Source organism: Sipha flava, unplaced genomic scaffold (genome assembly GCF_003268045.1).
Source record: "Sipha flava isolate LNK unplaced genomic scaffold, YSA_version1 76_pilon_pilon, whole genome shotgun sequence".
Lineage (NCBI taxonomy): Eukaryota > Metazoa > Arthropoda > Insecta > Hemiptera > Aphididae > Sipha > Sipha flava.
The window spans coordinates 2,531,968-2,554,987 of record NW_020273616.1 but is presented as its reverse complement, the minus strand read 5'-3'; the positions used below and the strand labels follow the sequence as shown (position 1 = coordinate 2,554,987).

The 23,020-nt window shown below is 30.3% G+C and overlaps 1 protein-coding gene across 3 annotated transcripts in view; it reads left to right on the top strand.

The window, feature by feature from the left end:
* The window catches only part of LOC112692718 (acid sphingomyelinase-like phosphodiesterase 3a), a 279,185-nt gene that overhangs the window by 120,951 nt on the left and 135,214 nt on the right, over positions 1-23,020 (top strand). For all 3 annotated transcript variants that reach the window (XM_025567473.1, XM_025567472.1, XM_025567471.1), the window contains 2 exons: positions 2,886-2,989; positions 19,504-19,572. In XM_025567473.1, the coding sequence (XP_025423258.1) occupies positions 2,929-2,989; positions 19,504-19,572 (130 nt within the window). In that variant the 5' untranslated portion in view covers positions 2,886-2,928. The remainder of the gene's footprint in view (positions 1-2,885; positions 2,990-19,503; positions 19,573-23,020) is intronic.

Below are 23,020 nucleotides of genomic sequence, written 5' to 3'. Positions count from 1 at the left end.
TGAAGATTCTTTTGATTATGTTCAATTTTGATTATGCTGACATTATAAAATCTACTCGAGGTAGGTAATTAGTTGGCATTTTATCCGATAGATATGAATCAACGCTCAAAGTATGGAACACAAAAATCATGCTAATACAATTTCCTCTTCGCAAGATACGTCAGATACGTATGACGTTTCGTTTTTCGCTAAACTTTGTTTGGAACAAATCTAATGTATATTTAATGATCATTAAAACTACCGCAACGTACTTAAATCAAGAGAAATATTTGAATAATACTTTAATATTTAGTATCGTTATGAGAATTATTTTCAAATAATGTGCTTTTAATGAAAATCAGTTAACACTAACTAAACAAATTTATAACAACGAGATTTAACTTTTAATGTATCGTTTTAAAATGTCGTAGTGTATATTGTAATTGTTCACTCGTGTATCCACCTGTCATGGAACACGTTACTGAATTAAAAAATCTGTATTATTATGGTAAAAAAGTATAAAATACAATTTTATATTCAAAAATACATTTATTTCGGAATCCTTAATATATAATCATCATTCAAGGGTTGATTTCTTAGCTTTACATCAACCATACCTGTCTACTGTAATTCTGTTGTAGACGTTATATTTAACTATGCAGCTAAGATTCAATATTTTCTAATACAATTAAACAAAGTAGTATTTTAGTTAATAGCTGTTTACATTTATTTGGGTGTCAAATATTTCTATTAAACTTTAATTAATTGTTAGTATATTCTAATAATTAGAACATACTAATAATTAATCTTAATATGAAATTGAAACTTTCGTGTTGCTTCAAATATAAATGTATAGATAATTTCTGAAGGCTATTATAATACAATATGCTTAAGTTAAAAAGCTTGTAACATTTTGACTAAAAGTTAAGTAGTTTTAAAATTGTTCATATGATCAGATTATTTTTACCAAATACTTAACAAATTTGATAACTTTATATAATTAATATCCACGTAATATTTATTAATTAATTATATATATATTATTTTTGAGAGGTTTTTATTGAACACAAAATCAAAGTGCATGAATTTTCGGGGAATAGTAAATTTCTCCATGAGCGTAGTAGCTAAACAATTACATACGTTAGTTCCTACAAATATAATGTGTTAATTCCTATACGGTGGAAATATTTTTGTGATTATCCAACTTTTCCGATTTGGGATAGTTAGATATTGTTTTATATTAGTTATTTTACTTCTTTTGATCAATTATTTTTGTTTTTGAAACGTACATAACTAACTATTTACGTTGATAAGTAAAATGTCTACTAATATTATCAACTACATCTTCAAATACACTTCACTTAAAGCAAAATGTATATGAAATATCGGGAAAATACATACAGGCTGATAATAGTATTCCGTATTTGTTTGACGAATGAGGGAACACGCCTAACAATCAGTACGACAGGCATCACATAAAGATAAATCTTATCGATAAAAATTCGATTTTTCAACACACGAAATATTTACAATTTTTTTTTACTGATAACAATGATACAGAAAATTGTATTATATAATATTCAACAATTATTATATATTTATTAATTTATGGAATATATTATATGATGTTTTTATTATTTTTATTTCTACAGTCTATTAACTGATAAATGTATTTTTTTTTATACCTGCTTGGTCTCATGTAAGAACATCCATTCACCTATACATTCGACTACTATAAATTTATACAAATCTTATTTATTTTTTTTATCTCCTAATTGACTATTTGTATTCAAGCTTGTATTTAAGAATATTTTATCGTATTATCAGCGTTTATCGGAAACATGATATAATTCAGTATTAAAATTAAACTTGGCGGCCGAATGAAATTATTTGAATTCAAATTGCATTTGATTCTAATAGGAAAACAAGACAATCAGTCGGTGAGATAAATTACGTATCACGTTTAATTCGAATGATGGTTTGCGAACGTTTAAAGGCCACGAATGAAATAGCATGATTTTAAACTATCTTGGAGGCTCACCATATTTATAGTAACAGCGTTTTCTGTGTATTCAACTCTATACGTGATGCGGGTAAACGTTTACGTGAGTACCAAAATAGACGAAAAGTACATTTGACCGAATAAAGAGTGAAGGGTAAACAATATAAGAATGGAGAGAAGGATCATAAAAAAAAGCAAAGTACATGATAGGGCAAAACGTGAAAGATAAAAGCTATTTCGTATATGGGAGAGGGTATACATAACAATGAGAACTTTTTAGTGGCACTAGTAAAAATGGTAAAGCATTGCCTCCAACCGACCGTAACTAGTGAATCATAATAATTTATTAATATTAGGAACATTATCAATATTAACATTGAGATACAACGCATATTATGTATTGTCGCACAAACGCACGCAAAACTAACGTAAACTAAATTTACATATTTTTATTACAAAACATTAATTGACTTCCACAAAATCGTGCTGGATATCCGTGCGATGACGGATCGCGATTAAATATTTTCTAGCCGTATGTATTTTATCGGTTCAAACATTTGTAGTTCATTCAACATCGTAATGGTTTGGATCGGAATACTATATCTACGAAAGTGTATTGCAAATGTAAAATATTATTTTTATTATTATTTTTTTTTTATTACAGTCACAAGACATTAACTTTGAACGATTCGCAAAAGCTGTGAACTGCGGTGTTTATATTATTGCACTTTTTTTTTTTTCTATTCGTAGATATATATACTATGTAATGTGATAAAACTGTTTTTTCTCTCGGTATGTGTTGTACAAAGGTCATTCAAGAACGTTTATCAGCCCAAAACGAAACGAATGCACAACCAATGAATCTGCACAGTTATTTAAATTTTATTGTTTTTATCTGTTTCAGGGAAAGATAAAATGCGACCTTTGTAGGTGGTTTACAGGCAGTGATGCTGTTTTTCGCATTTATTGTCTGTGCAATAGCTGTCAACAATGTTTCATCGAAAATAGGTAAGCTGCAACAATGATTTATATAAACTAGTTGTTTTATGCAATTAGTATTATTTAAATGTATTTAAAAAATGTACCCTTACGTTTGGAATTTTTCTCATTATTTTTTCTCATAACTATCGCTTTTTTCGTATTAGCTATAAAACAACCTAGCTGGGAAATTTTAATGTAGTAAACATTGGTAAAATGTCAAAAAAAAACTTTATTGCTATATTACATATGATTTTAAATATTTTATTTTTATTTATTCTTCTATAAATATGCGTTTTCAAAAAAATTATGTACATTATAATGAAATATTTATCCGTGATTTTGTGTTGTTTTTTTTTACTTTTGACAAAGTAAAATTTTCTCTAAACCCTATCTTGAAGAATAAGTATTAACCTATTTCAACTATATTTTTTAAGACTATTTAAAAATCAATAAAGTGCTTAGCTGCAACATACTACGTTGATATATAAATATAATTATTGACATAAATGTAATACGCATATATATATATATATATATATATGTTTGTGTGTGTGTCATAAATATGTGTATGTGTGTCTTTTTCTTATGAACTATATATTTAACCGCAACATAACAAATAAAATAATGATAATAATTTAATAAAGAAAATTCTCAAACAGTAGAAAAATATCAACCATAAATTCATTTTTGATTTTCGTTACATAATATTTTGTGCGGTTATTCGAAATAGGTTACGTTTGAAATCATGAACACTTTAAACACCGAACTTCATATAGTCACACAGTATATGTGGAATACTTAAGTCATGGTCTGATATTGAAGCGTTTTAAGGAAACGCTATATAAAGGAAATATACCCATTTTGTATTTTATTATTCAATAGATAAATTGTAAGTCTGCAACTACATACATAAAAATATCTGAAAAAAGTAGAATGTCTCAGTAAAAATTCTAAATTTGAAGCTGAAAAAAATTGTAATTTGAGACAATGGTATGTCCTTTGCTCTTATCCTTGAAATTCAGTACGTTTCAATATGCGTGATATGTATTATGTTATAATAGAATTTAGTGGTTTCAAATATGTGGTTAATAGACTTAATAATAGACAATTTATTTTTGAGTCTAAAGAAAGAATATATAGCCAGCACCCACATTATTGGACGAGATTATAAATAATAATAAATAAAAAAAGTGAAACCACTCGTCTCATAAAGCTCAAAAGTCTACGCGTGACCTAACATTAGTAGCTTGTTGTCAAATAATTTGTATGTGTAAATTATTTAATTGTTTATAAATTTATATTCTGGAAAAAAGATAATTGAAGAATTAAATAAAATAAAACATATTCATACTGAATGCGCGTTCACGTATTATTAGAAAATAAAAATAAATCATAAAATTATTTTTTTTTCGTCGTGGCCAAATAAGAAGTTTATGGTTCAATTTAAAATGGGTTATGTGGCTTCACATTGACTGATATATGATGTGCTCAAGGCAAGAAATAACTGGTTAACCGAAAGATATAAACGGTAGTGTTGTTGTCGCCACTCGCGACCGCACTATTTTAAATACATATGATTTTGTATTACAATATTTTATCGCGTGTGGCATACAAACGAGCAATATATATATCATATATATATCATACAATATATCATCGGTGGACGCCAGAACATATTCTAATATAAATTTAACAATTTTCTAAAGAAGCTTACAAACATTAGCCGACTGGTGTCATGATATCGTAGGAGACATTGCTGGCGACGACTTCATATCGCGTTCGAACAACATAATGCGCGACGTCGTACATTAATATCCGATTTCGCTAGTTTCCTCCGTAATAATAATAATAATTATAATATCCTCCATGATACCAACCGGCACCGACCGCACACAAACACACACGCGCCCACATGAATAAGTGCACACATTAAACGAGTTTACATTCAGGTCGCCGCCTTGCCATATTTATTACGCGTACCGTCGTCTGCGGGAGAAGTCACTATTTTTCATTTAGCCGAACAGTGCGCGATCGAGGGCGGAAACGATTCCGGTCGCGGTCGTCCGCCCGTCATCTCGTAGCCCTCATAACGATAGTAATAATAATAATAATAATAACCCCGTCGTCCCACCGTTTGCGAAATCTCCCTCTACCAGTCACCTCTCGTCCCAGTCAACCTCATTGCTATTATTATTATAACGACAAAACTGTATTAAAATACGACCCTTGAAGCACGTTTAGTTGTCGTCACCACCGTGACGTTGACGTAATCGTTACGTTCGGCCGTCCATCGCGACGTCACCCGAAGCCACCTGATTATGGACTCGTGGTGCCCGCGACCGGACAATATTTCAATAACATTCGATCGTTGAGTGGAAGATAAAAAAAAAAAAAAACAGTAACAGTAATGTAGTGGTGTTACGCGAAGCTGGAAATATTCCGTACAGTAATAACCTACGAAAACGGAATTACTCCGCGGTACGGTGCGTGCTGCACACCACATTAACAACCGTATCGTTCGTTAAATTATGTGTAACTGTCTGTGTGACGTACGAGAACTGATGCTATATTTCCCAAGACTGAAATTTATCAAATCCAGTGTTCTCATAACATAATATTATCGTTATATTGTTCGCATCTCCGACTCGGTCTGCAGCGCGCTTTTGCGAGTGTGTCTTTGTACCCGCTACGGTGTACGAGTAGAGTGGTAACGTGCACGCGGTTGTTTGGTTAGCTGGTGTTTGTCAAGATAAAACCACGAGCTAAGATTGATGGTAAAAGAAGGCGTACGCCAATTAAATGATTCGCCGAAAACTCATCCGACTCGAGTTGGCTTCGATTGTCCTGGAGATAAATCTTATTACGCCAGTACACGCGACAAACCACCACACCAAGTCACCCTCCACTCCCGCCCCAGTCAAAACTTCGAATAACTTTTACACGAAATTTTCTTTGCAATCGCGTAATCTCCCCGTTCCCGTTTTCCATCCCCCGTTGGTGACGGGGTTACGAGTCACGCGTACGTTTACCATGTACACGCAAAGCACGTATATACAAAAACACAGAACCGGGACGACATATTAAACACATTAGGTACCTTGAGTTTGACAAATTTCAACCGGGAACTTTAATGGACCGAAAGTTCTACACACATCGAGTCATAGACGCGTACCGAATTCCTGACGACTTTTCTTCCCCTCCCCGAGAGACGTTTTATCGAAATATGCCCTGCAATTGGTGCCGCGGGTCGATTTAGATCATCGCAGCGCACTGCATATTCACTTGCACGTAGATTATTTTAAACGCAATAGTAGAAAGGCCGTATCACTGACGGAAAGCTTCTCGTCATAAATTATTATTGTTCGAAAAGGATTATTCATTTTTTCCAACTTGTCGCCAAGGTACGCCCGCTATTTCAAATATTATATTATGTTCAATACGAAAATGCTCCCATTACAAACGGCGTATGGGATATGCAAAATCACTACATACGTGTCAATAAATGACGCGAGACTTGTCATTTGAAAATACAATGTTGACATCCAGTGTTAATTTCACAATTTTAATGAGAATAATTATCCTACAAGTTTTTGTAGAATAAAAATATACATCACAAACCAAAGAAATAAACAAATAAAGGCTTCAAAACAATGGAACTGTAATGGTTTCGCCACCGGGGTGTAAAGTTTTAATCTGAGTTAATAAAACAAAAATAAAACCTTTTTTGGCTAGTGATTTATTGGAGAGTTTCCGACACCCATAGAACGTGCAACCATATAATATCAAATAGATTGGAATTTACAAAAGCATCGAGGAAAAAATCTGGTACGACACAAAGTTTACAACTGAGTGTACCTTTTTCTTTTCTTCTTCTATCGCGTTTCCTATAACATTCCCCCACACTCGTCGGTATTCAATCTGGATCTGCGCTGTAGGTGTAGCGTGAACGCTGTATTTTGTGTATTGATTACTTGTAAAAGCCTGTGGAAAAAAATAGAAGGAGAGATAAACAGAAGTAGTGGGAAGTAGAAAGGAAGAATTTTTTGTGAACACTTTACTGCGGTGTTAGTTGTAAAAGATGAAGGCGAAACAGAATTGCGATGGTAAACAAGTTAAGTAGCCATTACTTGCCGAGTTCATCGTCTCTTGTCAGGTTGTCAATAAATCAAAGTGACCAATCGCTCCAATGAGTGTGACAAACCAAAAATCCTTTTGTTTCACACACACACACACAACTCATGCACCCACACACAGTAACCAATGTGTTGGTCTGCTCCAATTTTATCCGACGATAAGAGGTCGATTAATGTTAACAATATAGACGAGTCTTGACTTGAACATTTTTTGAACAGAAAACAAATAACACATTTCATGCGCCAACGTCAAATTAATCATCGATCTATTTTCCTCATAAAAAATATTGATTATTTGAATGGATGTGATTTTTAAATATTGTAGTTGCTATAGCTGCTGATTATAGATTGGCGACACGTAGATGAAAAATTTCTTTTTTTTTTTTAGTTCACATCTTATGCACTATAATATAGTTATAATGCATATATATTATGTCTGATAATTATGTAATATTTATAAAAAAAATATATTGAATATACTTAACGCCAAACAGTCATATAGCCCAAGAATAATTTTCGAATTTTTCTCAAATATTTTTAGTATGCTATTGAAAAATAAAGAAAAATGTAAAAAAAGGTAAGAAAAAAAAAATAAGTTTTTCCTCTAAAATGTGCAAATTTTATTATTACTATAGTTTACAATAGCTAATTTTACGTACTGATAGTTATTATACATTTTTCAATTAAAATCAAAAATATATTTATCATGAAATGTGTTAATATTCGAATACAGTAGACAATTGATTTAGAATTTTAATACGCCATTTCATATTATTCTACATTTTTAAAAAGGAGCAAATATTGTTAACATAGTTTATCCCCATAATTTACTGAAATAATGATACTAGTTAAATAAAATTAATATCAATAAAATAATGAATCCGAATGATTTATAGACATCACTGCTATAGCTATTAATCTGGTTGGCCTCATTAAACACGACCGACTGGAATACATTGTGAATCGAGTGACTATGTGTGTACGCGTTTGAGACATTGAAGCTATTAATCGCTAAATAAGTTTTAAAACTATTTATCCATCTTGAATATATTATAAAATACATCAATATAAAAATAATATATTAACCCAAGCTCTTTATTGCGTATTTTCGATTATATTTGATTATCTAACAACCGTTTTTTTGTATGACAAGGCCTTTAGCCTTTAGGAAAAATAAAAAATAAAAATCGTTTCACGGTGGTAGTTTTCACTGAAACGAGTAAAATGAAAATAAAATATATTTTAAATTATTTAATATAGTTTTATAATTTTTTTTTTTTTTTTATTTTTTTTATTGTTAGTATAAGTACGTTTTCAGAAATTTTAATTCTCAATCAATCAACAGTAACCAGATAACATTTTTTCATTAAATAACTATTTAACGATAAAATAATAATTTGTTTTATCATTTTATGTTGTATTGTTTTAAGGTTTGAGTTAAAATGGACAACGACATTGGATTTAAATAAAATAATTCAATACATGTTTATGAATATTGTTTTTAAACGAAAGAGCTTTAATATTATTTCAACGATAAAAATACAACTAACCAAATATTCTCAACTGAACAGTGTTATACTGATATAGATAATAATGGTGAAATTCGTTAAACTCGAATGGGCAATCGACATAATATTAGCGTTATAATTATTATTATTATTGTAAATCAATGATATGTTTTACTTGTTACTAACAAGTTGTAAAATGCAGTTATCGTCAAAATAATTGTGTAGTTACAAGTATCATTTAAATATCGGAATAAATCATTTCAAAAATAACAATCATGTGAGTAATGCAGATTAAAGTGTTAAACATGATTGTAATTTTACATGACGTGCTGTTTGCCTTTAAAAAAACTACGATTCATTAATTGTTTTTGAAGGACATCATTGATGTGTAATGCGTCGAAACAAAAACCTACATTTGGGTTTAATATTTTGAAATTAAAACCGAAGAGATAATAATGTTGTTTTCGAAAACAAACAAACATTTTCATGTAACGTTTGAAATCTAAAATAAATATGGAATACGAATATGGAGTGTTACTGGGACGAAAATATTAATGCGCATATGATATGACACGCGTTTTGAATTCCGACTGTTTTTAAAACTATACCGATACAGCAGACGATACCCAGGTAAACACTGCCGCAACGATTATCCCGGAAAAGGACAAACGATAGTTATAATAATGCTACTTCTCTTTCGAACAGGCAGAGGTGTGATTGGAAAACGTGCCCGTATTTTGCTCATGAACACAGAATGCATCGCAGTGCAGTTAGTTGAAATTTCACATGAAAAGCGTTAAATGCGCGTTAACATTGTTACCTCCGATTACCAGTTATACGCGTTGAGCGCTGGTCATCCATGCATTATAATTTTTCGAAAATGGACATTGCGGATGCTGTTTTTTTATGAATGCTCTATCAAAAGAATCCGCTTCGTAAAAATATAGAAAATATTAGGTTCATCCTATGTAAAAAAAAAAAAAAAATAAAAAAAATATTTACCTTCAGCATACATTACGCATTGTAAATTACGCTTTGTCCATATCTCGGAAATTATGAAGCTAAATATTTCTTCCCGAGCCTTTTATCTTACTTCTTTTGTTGGAATATTGATTACTCGTCGTATCCCGAACTGGCGGTTTTTTTTTCAAATTTAATCGATGAACGAATCCGTATCGAATTTCTCACCGTTCATTTTTTGATTTTAGAAAAAATAAAAAAAAATTTTGATAATATTGAACAACAGCAAGGATCTATCGTTTTGAAACGCGCTCTGTTACTGAATATTTCAATGAAAATCTGCGAAATATTAGGAAACGTACTTATTCGCGTTCAATGTACCTCATGCGAACCTAACCAAACCAAAAAGCCGTTGCCGCGACCAAGGAAAACGAATGGTCGAAAGAAGCATAATTGACTCGTTCCGCAATCTCCGACTGGACGAGCTTGGAGGGCTTGGGTAATCGGTACGTACGAATATTTCGCGTGCCCTGGACTAGCGGTTCTCGAAATTTTCGGTCGTGCGGAATCTAAAACAAAGAAAATCATTTCACACCCACTGATTTATACATAATTTATACATGTCTCGGTAATTAGAAAATATTCAACACGAAAATAAAAATGTAAAAAAAAAATATTTACAAAGAAATCAAGTTTATTGTATTCAACTCAAAAACAAGCGTTCAAAGTGGATTGTGATTATCATAATAAACGTTCACGAACAATACTAAAATACTGGACAATAGAATAGCGTTTAAATGAATTTGTGTGACAGCTCTGCACGAGGGGTTATTATCCATTTAATTACCTACTTAACAACCTACAAAAATCCAACCGACATTAAGAGTCCACGGCCAAGACACCATGGAATCGGTTTCCGTGGACCATTGGTCGGGAACCGCTGCCCTAGATGTCAAACCGAACGTGATCGCGTTACAAACGCCGAACGGACGGTGTTGAACCTGACTTACATCCCTTTATGTGTCTCGCGCACGTGTTTTTATTATTGTCAACGTCTCGTATGTGGTTCGTAATGGCGGTCGTGTGTACGATCGGCTTCTTGGTTTGATTACCCGAACATTTCAAAATAAATTAATCAATTACGTTAACTGTTATAGTTTACTATCAGTTATTGGTTACTGTTGGTGTCGACTCATTTACAAGTAGGCATTTTCGTCTACAACTCTAAGACGATTGAAATGTAAAACATTTATCGGGTTGGAATAACATTGATTACGAAAATTACATTGCTTTAGGTGAGATCAATTTATTATTAGTTTATTTATTTAAAAGCGAATAACCGTTCAGTTATCGAAATTAAATTGTACCATTTTTTTCATTACGTATCCTTGTTGAGTTCCATTGAAATAATAATAAATAATAATTTTATTACATTTCTTTTTTAAAAACCTATTTAAGCATATATGTATATATATATATATATATATATACATATATATTAACTGAACATTTTTTTTCTTATATACCTATAATATAAATATATTATTCATATGAGACGACGCAATTTTAATAAGAATAAATGTTGTGTTAGAATATAGGTATATTGTAAACGTAAAAAAAAAATCATCCGCGAAAAAAGGTAACAAATTAATTAAAAAATTATTTACTTTTGTTTTGTTTTTTCCATTAATAAGTCCGGCATTTCTAAAGGAATAAAATTAAATGGGTGAATTTTAAGACAAGAAACTTGAATTTCCTTTTCTCTATTTTCTCTCTCTTTCCCATCAAAATAAAAAGACATTTTTGGATTATTCCCAACAGAAACGTAGGTCAGCCATGAAAATTCGATAATAACTTTGAAATGTACCCGCATTTATCGTATCCATGGAAATCGGATCTATTTTTTTTTATTAAAAAAAAAAAAAAAAATTGCTTTTAAACCATATTGTGTGGTCGTATTGGACCCGTACCGTCTTGCATTGATCATCGTCGACGTTTGGAATTTATACGTTATACCGTTCAAAAATATAACAATATGCGCGTGTGCTAAACGTAACTATGATGATGACGTGTTAACATTAACGTTTAAAATCGCCTAAAATTGTTATAATCCCACGTAGCATTGGGAAACGATAATATCCGATCGCGTGTTTGAACGAATTGTTCGTGCCCCGCCATCGCGTATCTCACACCCCTATATTGTACAAGTATTATATTATACAACATCAGCTATTATATCCGTAGCTTAGCCGAGAAGCTATTTCCTAACCGTGCGATTTGGAAACAAACATAAATGAAACATATAAATGCAATATTGTTTTAATGTACGACGGTGTTACGACCTTATACCTACTACACAGTTCGCCAATTTTTTTTTCAAACGTAGGGTATGTTTTTTTTTCCACGAAACCTTATCCTTTTCCATGAGCCGTATTATTCTGCTCACTATCGGATGTGAATATGGTAATATGTAATCCGTACACGTATCACAAGCCGATATATCGAAATAACTACAGATATATTTTATATCCGACGACGATATATGCACCATCGTTTCACATATAAATTGGTGATCATACGCTTTTTCGCGATCGTTATTTTAAATAACACGACAGGAAACTTTAAGTATGAGTCTTAATTTTTTTTTTTCGGCAAATATTCACTTGATGCTTTATAATAATATACGATTGCGCGAGTATGATCATGAAATGTATGCGAAATAATCATAATATTTATTTTACATCCAAATCCACACTCTAATTCGGTTTCTATAAAAATAACATTAGAACTCTAGAATAACTGCGAAACGCGATGCTGCATACATCATAACATACTATAAATGTAGCTTTTTACAATACATAGCATAATATATATTCTTAAGCATCAATTTTTATGGTTGAATCATCTGTTTTTTTCAAATTCTGCTTTATGAAAAACGTATGTGTACGACTATATCTTACAATTCTTTGTTTCTTTGTACTCGTACCTCATATGACTTCGGTTTTCAATTTTCACAACACACCAATGAAATTCATCTGATATAAATCTGTTTTGTATATTTTTATCTCAATAAGTTATTACGTTTGACAAGAGTATGATCAGATAACATAAATATCAAATGTGCTCTATTTTGATTAAGCAAATGTTTTTTTTTTTTAAAAATTTTTGATGCAACATAATGAGTATTTGTATCAAAACTTTCTGAATTATTCAAATTTAAAATTTCGTATGAAAATTATAAACGATTAGAATATTGATATTTAAATAAATGATTACGAACGAAATGAAAATTATATTTTCTTTTGATAAAAATGTACGATTATTAACTATGATACATGATCTTTTTATAAGTATAAGTACAAAAAATCTATGTACTAAAAATTATAAGTTTATATTGTAGTAATTATGCATATGTTTCCCATAAACCGGAATCGGGGGGAAAAATATTTAAATTAAGCATGAGAAAGGGGATCATAATAAATAAACTTAACTGTATATTATATTACTGAATATGAGGCGAGTTTTGAAAAAAAATTATGGAATTTTCCGCGTAGCTTTTGCGTAGATTTACAATATGTTCCGAGAAAACTAGTTCTAAACGTTAATCTAGAGTGAAAGGGAATCGTATTTCTAGCGTATAGTATTAGCGTACACACAGACACATACAGGCATATATACAATCCATACAAGGGTTTTGTTTATTAAAAGAAAAAAAAAGTATAGCACAGAGCTGTAAACCAAACAAATAAAATAAACAATTATTACTAGGTGTTGCTTAGCGACGTGCAGTTTTTTCTTGCGATAAAAACTAGAAAAGGTATATGCCACTAGCATATTACGTGGTCGTGACGGACAAAAGGGCGTAAAAATATACAGGCGTAATGAAAAATAGTAGTACAAGAAGGTAAAAACACGTCTGATACAATAATATAATTGTTAATGACATATGCATACATTTTATTTTCTACAAGTCCTCAGGATAATTTTGCAATCGAGTGCAGCAACGATTATATAGAACCATAGGTCGAATTTCTCGTTTCAACTTTGATATGAATTTTTGAGCGTCAAACGTCCGTTTAAATTATAACTACTTTACTGGTAAACACGATTACTATTCTTTTACCTACTGATTCGGCAGGCATATTTTATTCGATTTTTCTAATATCTTATACTCCTCTATCAATTTTGTTCGAATCTAATTATTTTTAATAAATAGGAGTATGACCGCTAATTGTAATATGTATGTTGTCTTCAGAATACTATCAATGTAACGTTAAAATTATTCGTCGAAGTCGAATTATCTCAGAAACAAATACGATATATTCAATATTTAATATTAATAAATTATTATTCATTAAATGTCCTTTGAACCTAATTTGTATATTTGAAACTGAAAATTTAAGACCCCCAAAGGACGTTTTGCAACAAAAACGTTCATTTATCATACATCAGTTCTTTACGGATTTTCAAGTGAATATAATTAATTAATTTTATTACCATCAATCATATTCTCAATATTTACGTCTGAATGTTATCAACATTCCCCATGATGTTACAACAGTTTTTTTTTAATTTATGTACATATAGTTTTTTTTTTCTTAACAATAGCATTCTAAATAATCAACAAAAATATTTTTATAAATTATCCCGAAGAATACAGAAAAAAAAATATAATACTTATAAAGATATTGTTTTCAATTGCTACAGTATTACACAGCGAATAATCATTGTAAAATAAAATAACATAATGGATCCAATAGTAACTTATAATGATAATGCGATTTATATATTGAATGTGCTTTTAAGTTACCTCTGCCTTAATTAAAGAAACTGAGTGGACGTATTGATAAATATAATCACGGTTGATTAACTACGAGCCCGTCGAGCCTATTTTATTTTTATGTATATATGATGTGCATTAAATTCATATACCGACGGAATCTACACTAATATAATTATTTATTTCGGAATTAATGGAAAAAATTCCAGATATGTATAAATGATGATCGAAAAGTATGATCAAAATATTATTGAATACAATCAATCATTCCTTTTCGAGAAATAATATTATTTAAATTTAACATGAATATTATTATTTATGCTATGTTTAATTAAATTTATAAATCAATTTCGACTACATGATATTTCATTATAGAAAAAAAAAAAAAAAATCAAAAAAAATCAATATAAAATTAATAGTAAAATGTTTTTATTCAAAGTAAAATTTCAAATATAAATTGTTACAGTCATCACGCAGTGTTAATACCATGTGTTGTTTTATTTCTAAATAACTTTTTTCTTTTTTTTTTTGTTAATAAACTATACATTTGTATAGAAATAAGCCAGTGAACATAAAACTATGAATCCGATATAATGTTTACATTAGTCAACATATCTTTCCTTTAATTGGCTATCATTTTTATTTTTCTTACGCTAAAGTTTTCAATATTTACCGCAGAAAAACGATTATCTTATGAAGGTTTTATGGTTGAAGTCACTCCTAATAATGAATACGTTTCCAGAACCGTACCAATCTGCGTTGAATACATCATTGAAGACTACAATATTACAAATTGCCTCTTTATTGTTATTAATATGCACGAACGAGTATAGGTCCAAAGGCCTATGAGAATGACCGATCATAAATGTGGATGTTTATATAAAATGATTTATGTGTGTTTTGATTGATTGCGGCCATTGGTCAGGACATCAATGAATTGTTGGTCTTATCTATGTTGACAAATATTCTAACTGGAAATAATTTGAGTAGAAGTATAGTGTTCTGATAACATGAACGCTTTCAATTATTGCATTAAAATAATATTGTGATGCTTAAGATATACTATATAACTTTGCGCATACTTCGTAAAAAACACAGTTTTAAATGGCATACACGACGTAGGTTTTCTAGATTATTTAAAAATGTCGTGCTCGAAATAATTTTAAACTTTTTGGTATTAATTATTTATTTTTTTTTTTTAATTAAAACAAACTTTCGTTCTCATGTAGTTTGTTTAGTAAATTACATGGTTCAGTGAGATGAATTAAATGATGAAAATATTTGAATTCCATTATAAATGCGTAATTCGATTTTTTTTTTTTTTATTAACAAATCATGTCTTAAGAAGCATATAATTACTATACGCAATCATCGTTGTTTTGCATCTCGTCCGAAGTCAGTGGTTTTCTAGTACAATAATATCAGATCTTATAAATTAATATTTTATTTTATAAGATACTTATAATTGACGTGCTCTTGTCATGTGAAATATGACCAAAATTCGTTATAGTATTATCTATAGCTGTATTTCAGTTTAGTAGGCTTATCCAACCATATTGATATGGATATTACGAACATTTTTCCAATATTTCGATATTGTTACTCTAAATATATCGTATAATATTTACTTTCACATTTGTATATTAAAATAAAACTAGTTGACCTAGCAAACGATGTTTTATCATATATTTATAGTATTTATAGTATATATTTTGTAGTATAAAACTAACTTATTGTAAGTATGTTAGGATGGTGTTCAAGATTGAAAAATAAATTGACTCATGTGGGCGATGGCTGCCTATACAAATTACAAAATGTCAGCATTACTTTTTTTTTTTTTTTTAATTTAATACACTTAAAAATTTAATACACTTTTCACTTCCAATGACAATTAAAATAAAAAAAACATCTATTATAATCTTGAAGAACAATCCAGTCGCTTATGATTTGTGTATTGTATGTGTATATATGGAAAAATGTATTCGATGAGAGCATTTTTTTGAATCAATAATTATTCAAAAATCGGTTGAAATTTTTGATTTGGTCATACCACATTTTATTGGAAAGATCTTCCATTGTGATACACGTGGAAATCAGTGTCTTTTTATGCTATGCCTATTGCCATGTGAAAAAACCCGATCATCGATGACATGACAACAAATTGAAAATATAAACAATAAAATAGACAGTGAATATTCAACTGATAAATAAAAGGGCGAATTTCGTAACAAACAAGAACATAATTCATTTGTAAATCCTGAATAGATTTTTTCTTTTTTTTTTTATCAAATTATCAGTACCAAATTGTAATTTCATTATCTCAGACACTGTATGTAAGTTCAAACATTTTTTTCATAACACTGATTAGCCGACTTTGTCAAATTCTTTCTAATCGAATTTTTTTTATTTAAAATAACGGTCGAAGTAATTTTTTCTACAACCAGTGAATGTTATTTTTAAAACGTCCAATTAAAGTTTGGAAAAGCTGGACTATAATTTTTAAAATCATTTTACAATGATTTATTGTTAATTACTAATATATAATAATAAATTACAAGGGAACCATTCAAGACGTCATGTGGTTATAACATAATACCTGTAACGTGTGTTCTTGCTTTTAAAATAATTTTTATCCATCTGTGTTGATTATTGCCCATGTACGTTGATAGATTATATTTGAACAGAGTTACGTTTAAAATGTATAAAATGTCAATAAGTTATAAAAAACACTCAGATATCCGTAATATTATTTATGTATTTCTGACGTTTAAGATGCCGATTAATGAAAAAAAAAAAAAACTTATTTTAACTATATAATATTTCGTCCCAATGAATTATTAGCTATATGGAACTTCCCGTGTATCATTATTAGATTATATGTAATAGTTATAACAAGTCATAGTATGTAAATAAAAATCATATGATCGTCGTCATTTATTTTTTTATTTGATTTCTTACAATCTTTCTACAAATAAAAGTGAATACAAAAATTATAAATTTTTAAATTCTTATACCATTTATAAAACTAATATATTTTTTTATTACTAGCATTATAATGAAATATTGGAATATTGGATATATTACGCGAAGTTTAAATGTTGAACATATTTTTCTTTTTTTTACAATTTACAGTTGCACAAAAATGTTTTTACTACTATGATATTTTTAAGTTTTTAAAACACAATTTTGATAACCAGTATATTCAATTAAATTTCTCTATAATATAAGTCTTTGAGCAGATCTTAGAAGCTATTATTATTATTTTTTCTTATTTTCATTTCTATATAACTGTACATTTTCTTAAAAATATGCTTTGAAGATAAGTGTAATATGTTAAAGTTCTTTCATGTATAATATCCTCATATATAGTCATTGAGTTAGGAATTTAATATATGTAGATTTTGCATTAAGGTCTTAAAAAATTGTACATCTTTTAGAATTGTTTGTAATAATACAATTATTGAACTGAAATTGAATACAGGTATTGCATATATTATTATATTTTTTCCCAGAAATATTTTTAAGTCTAAAAGGATCATGTTTGTATAATGAAGGCTAACTTTTCCCAAAACTTTTATCAAGAGCATTAAATAAGAAAACCTACTTATATTTTTCAATTTTTTCTCTCGAAAACCACATATTTTAATTGGAAAAAAAATGTTATATACTATCTAAAATAGAACTATGTTCAATCTCTGAATTATATATGTCGTATAAATGGATAGATGTTATAGTCTCTGAACTGCTCTCAAAATATGATCCACGTAAGTGAACAAGTAATCTTTTCACTTAACTTTTTCTCTGCTTAACAAAAAATATCTATACAACTGTGAATTTTTTGATTCATTTATTTATTATAATAAAAACAAAATCGCATGTGGATCAGTAATTTATACAATTATTTTTCAAACACTTAACTGTAAATACAAACAATTATATCAGAAGGGTACTTTGATTGTTCATAGATGATTTTCGAATAGTTAATATCCTGTATAACTATTAAGAATGTTCATATAAATTATGTTACTTACTTTTTATTGTAATATTAAAAATAAAACTATTTTTCGACTTTTTTTTTTTTATTTATTTATTCCGATCGTATGAATACGATTATTATTCACTGTCAAAGTTATTATTATTTTTATTTTATTTTAATAACTTTTTTATATGATATACGACAAAAAATCAATTTTGTACAGTGTCAAACGGTATAATATTAATCCTATCGTTTGGTTTCAAAAACCGAATGATTTCGAATATCGCTTTACATACTGCGCATATAATTACCTTGAATTACGGTAAAATACCTGTTATCTACCAATATGATTATTCTGTTTCAATACCTTATCGAAATCACGAACATATCGTTAAGAACAATTACGGTTTGTTCGGTTTATGCGTGCGAAAGAGTTGAATCGCGATCATTACCGTCACATACAATTGCTATAGAAAAAAAAAAAATTGTTAATTTTGTAATATAATATCGTCGGCCGGCATAGCAGATTCGCCGTACGATGCGTCGACAGCAGTCATCGATCGAAATACTTATATCAGTATTCTAAAAGGGACCGAAATAATTGATATTTATAAATTGTTTGGAGCTGAAAGCCATATTACGCCAAAACATCCTCCAGCGTTTCTCTTCCCTCATAAACTCTTCACCCGTTCACTCCCCTCCCCTCTCTATCCATTTCAATCTCAGCCTTTATCCCTTCTCCTTGTGTTCATGCCACACGCTTTTCACCACCACGAGTTTATATATATATATATACATTATATGTGCCCCAAGCGCGTTCAATATGCATTGCCTGTAAAGTTATTAATACTAATTTGCTCTAATCCGTGACACATTGTAAACCTCTCGTCCAGCTCTCCCAAGGGACTGGTAGCGGCGTTGGTGGCAACCCGAATCCGACCACTTCTTCCTCATCACCGTGTGTCCGCGCCATAACTACCAGCACACCACCATCGCCACAGTATACTCAACCCACGATCCCACCAAAATAATATCCCTGCCTCTCTTGCAGTTCCCAACTACCACACATGGTACCAACGTTTTGCCGCATATCCCGACAGAAGATCTCAAGGGATTTCAAAGTTCTCTATGTGCACTATAATAGCAGCGGAGACCGTATGAAAATTTATCTTCTCTTGTTTCAGGATACTTTTGGCACATTACCGACATACACTATGACGCGAATTACGTAGCGGCGAATGATTATACGCGAAGTGAGTATACATATAGTATATACATTTAATATTTATGCATGACGACATATACTCGTAGTTTTACAGGATTATTATATAGTGTATGTAGTGACAGCGTGGTTGATCTTAAGGCAAAGAGACTATTTGTTCGTTAACATGAGGGTTAAGACGTTCATCTCTTTATGTACTACCTAGTTTGATGTACAATGAAATTATAATATGATGATTGATTGTAACGAATTTTGTTTGCTTTGTTTGGTTGATCTTCATCACATACGTTTTCATTAAGCATTACATTTTAATCACGAGTATAGTCATCAAATAATGTGAAATTTTTAAACTACTCGTATTATCGTGTCTCATTGATGGCCACAAATATTAAAATTGTATAAATGCAATATATTTTTTTTTAAAGCCTTTCAAAATGGGTTTGACACATTTTAGGTTTACTTTTTCAAAATATGAGATCTATAATCAACTTTAAAAACCTAAAAATATTTTTTTGTTTTTACAAGGAAAAAATTATATTAAAATTTTATTTATAGACTGGTTCTTACATTTATAGTACATATTAAATAAACTAGGTTATCAAGTTCGTTAAATAGTAAACGTGTTTTCAATTGAAGCGGAGAATCGGATATCATTCTTGAAGTACATTGATGATATCAACAATTTTATCATACCTATGATACATTTTCAGCTATACCAGTGCACTGTATACATACTTGTTGCATACATTCAAGGAATAATACACTTCCAAAATAATAATAAACTGATTCAACTGTTATATCACAATATACTAAAATTATTAACAATCTAACGGGATACGTACACTGCATGCACATGATACTATAATATTCCAACATACTGTATCGTTCTGGTGCAGTGTTTATGCATAGTGTACCCGCTGCTCCGTGTACATATGTACCTAATAATTGTAATTGAAAACTCTAATAAAACACTATACAAACTTTGATCACTGAATATATATATATTTATAAGTTAATTGATAATTGTTCAATGTACTTTATTTTTATTATAAGAGTATTTAACATAGATAAAAAAAAAAAAAAATGAACTTTACCAATATGATCCAATTCAACTGTATATATTAATAATTTTCATTTTGTTCGATATATCGATAGAAATGTGTTGAAAATTTCCTAGACCAATGAATTATGCCTATAAACACGAAAAAATAAAATGCAAAATAATAATTCTAGATATTAACATAACGAACTGTTCATATGTACTTCAAACACGTTTGTATCTTGGAAAATATCGTATCAACCATTCCGGAAAATATATGCAAACGCATCGTAATCCGAACCCTGTTGATAATATATGCCAGGTAGAAGCGACAGATCAAAGTTCCGCGCGCGCGGGTGTGGAAGGGTAGCGCTGGTCCTGATAGGGCATCAGGTGGTGGTGGCAGGAGGAGAGGAGTCCGTGCAAAACGCCTTGTAAAACACAATTATATTATTATTATGTCCACGCGTCCGGACGTTATCGACCGAATTCCCGTAATATGATTAAATCGAGCGCCCGCGGGATTCCCTTCGGACGCGAGCCGAATACCGGTCCGCGCGTTCCGCGTTCGGCGACGGTGGCGCGGACATTTTTTCCCGCCATCGTTCCCGCCCGTCGTAAAAGTTTGCCGACAGACCCGGACTGTCACGAGCACACGCTGCACCCAATGCTTCGAATCGGTTGGCAATACATTCGCTCGTAGAGACGCGCGTGGGCGTGTGCGCGCGTTCAAAAGCGGTAAACGACGAAGAAATAAGAACGTTATTCGGTCCCTGGTGGAAACAAAACCAGAACTGTGGTTACGGACATGTACGATTTGGCATTTTTGACTGTTGCTAGAGTCGGCGTCCGTAACCGCACCACCACCACTACCACCACAAGAAACCACCACGGTCATCGCGATCCCTGACATTTGCTCTCGGTTCGTTGGCCGAAACCGTATCCGTTCGTGATTTAAAAACCGCTAATTCTCGGACGCCATAACGGAAGAGCTACAACGCGCGTACGACAAGCGTTGCACCCCGTTTGCGATACTATTTGTGACCGACACGGAACATGGTCACTTATCGTTTTCGTGTTGCACCTCCGCGCGGTGTAATTGATGCGCGTCATCGTCGACTTCGACATCTCGTGTTTACCGTTTCAGTTTTATTCGACGGCGTACGTTATTGTGAAAACATTTTCGACATCGAACGAGAAACGTAAGCTTATTCAACTATTACCCTTGTGTCAGCAGTTTTATTATTTCTTTTTAAACTATTTATAGAATCACAGACATCTATCGCAGTGTGTTTTAAACCGTGCTCGAAACACGTTTGTTTGCTATACGAGTTATACATATTAATGCAGCGCGCCATTGTTGTCTTGATGAATTTAAACGCTTCGTAGAAAGGTACACAAAATATATGAAATACTTTATCTGGCACATCTTAAAACAACTGCACGTTTTTGTTTTAATAAATAATCATCATGTATTGTCTACGATGTACAATATGTTTGTCTTAATTAAAATTTCACTCCAATTGTGTGAAAATGTTCATATATTACAATTTAAAAGTACGATTAAATACAATACAACAGGCTTTATTTATCCGTGTAACTGGTCTGAATTATATAAATATAACGTAATACTCACTTATTGAGAAATGTGTTATTCCATCTCTAATTATGATCATTTAATATTATCTAGTAATTAGTAGTACTTAGTACAAAACTTCTGATATTCTGAGAAAAATAATTCCTCGATTTACTTGGGAGTTTCTCGAAATATTTTAAAACTCACCATTAAAATGAATCGATTTTCAATTTATTTTTCAAGCAATTTTGTTTATTATAATTTTTTATAATGATTCTATAAAATCTATATTTATTAAAAATAAAGAATATAAATTTCAAGTTTAAAACTATGTACGTATTGTACTTTTATTTTAAAACTTAGTATCAAATATAATGATATTTTTTTGTCGTAAAATCTAACTGTTCTACTTTAATTTCGTTCGTTATTATCTGCAAAATGTATATATTTGTACTTGATAAAAATAAGCTATATAACAAGTCTATTACACTGAAATTTATGTTTTAGTTTTTTTTTTGAAGGTCATTTTTTTCCTTATAATAATTGAACTAGAAAATTATGCAATTAAAATTTTTTTTTTAAGACTTCGAATATATATTTATAATATAACCATCTTTCAAGCTTTCATGATCAAAATAATGATTATTGTTATTTTTATGAAATTGAAGTTATACAAATGTTTTTTTTTTATTTAGCTTTTAGTATAACTATTACAGCTCAACAATTATTTAGAACAATATAACAGATAACAAAACAATATTAAAATACAAGCAAAGAGTTAAAAACAAAAAATGTCTTAAGGGTAATCATATAGAGAAACCAGCCTCCAAAATACAATTAATAATTATATCAACAACTATTTCC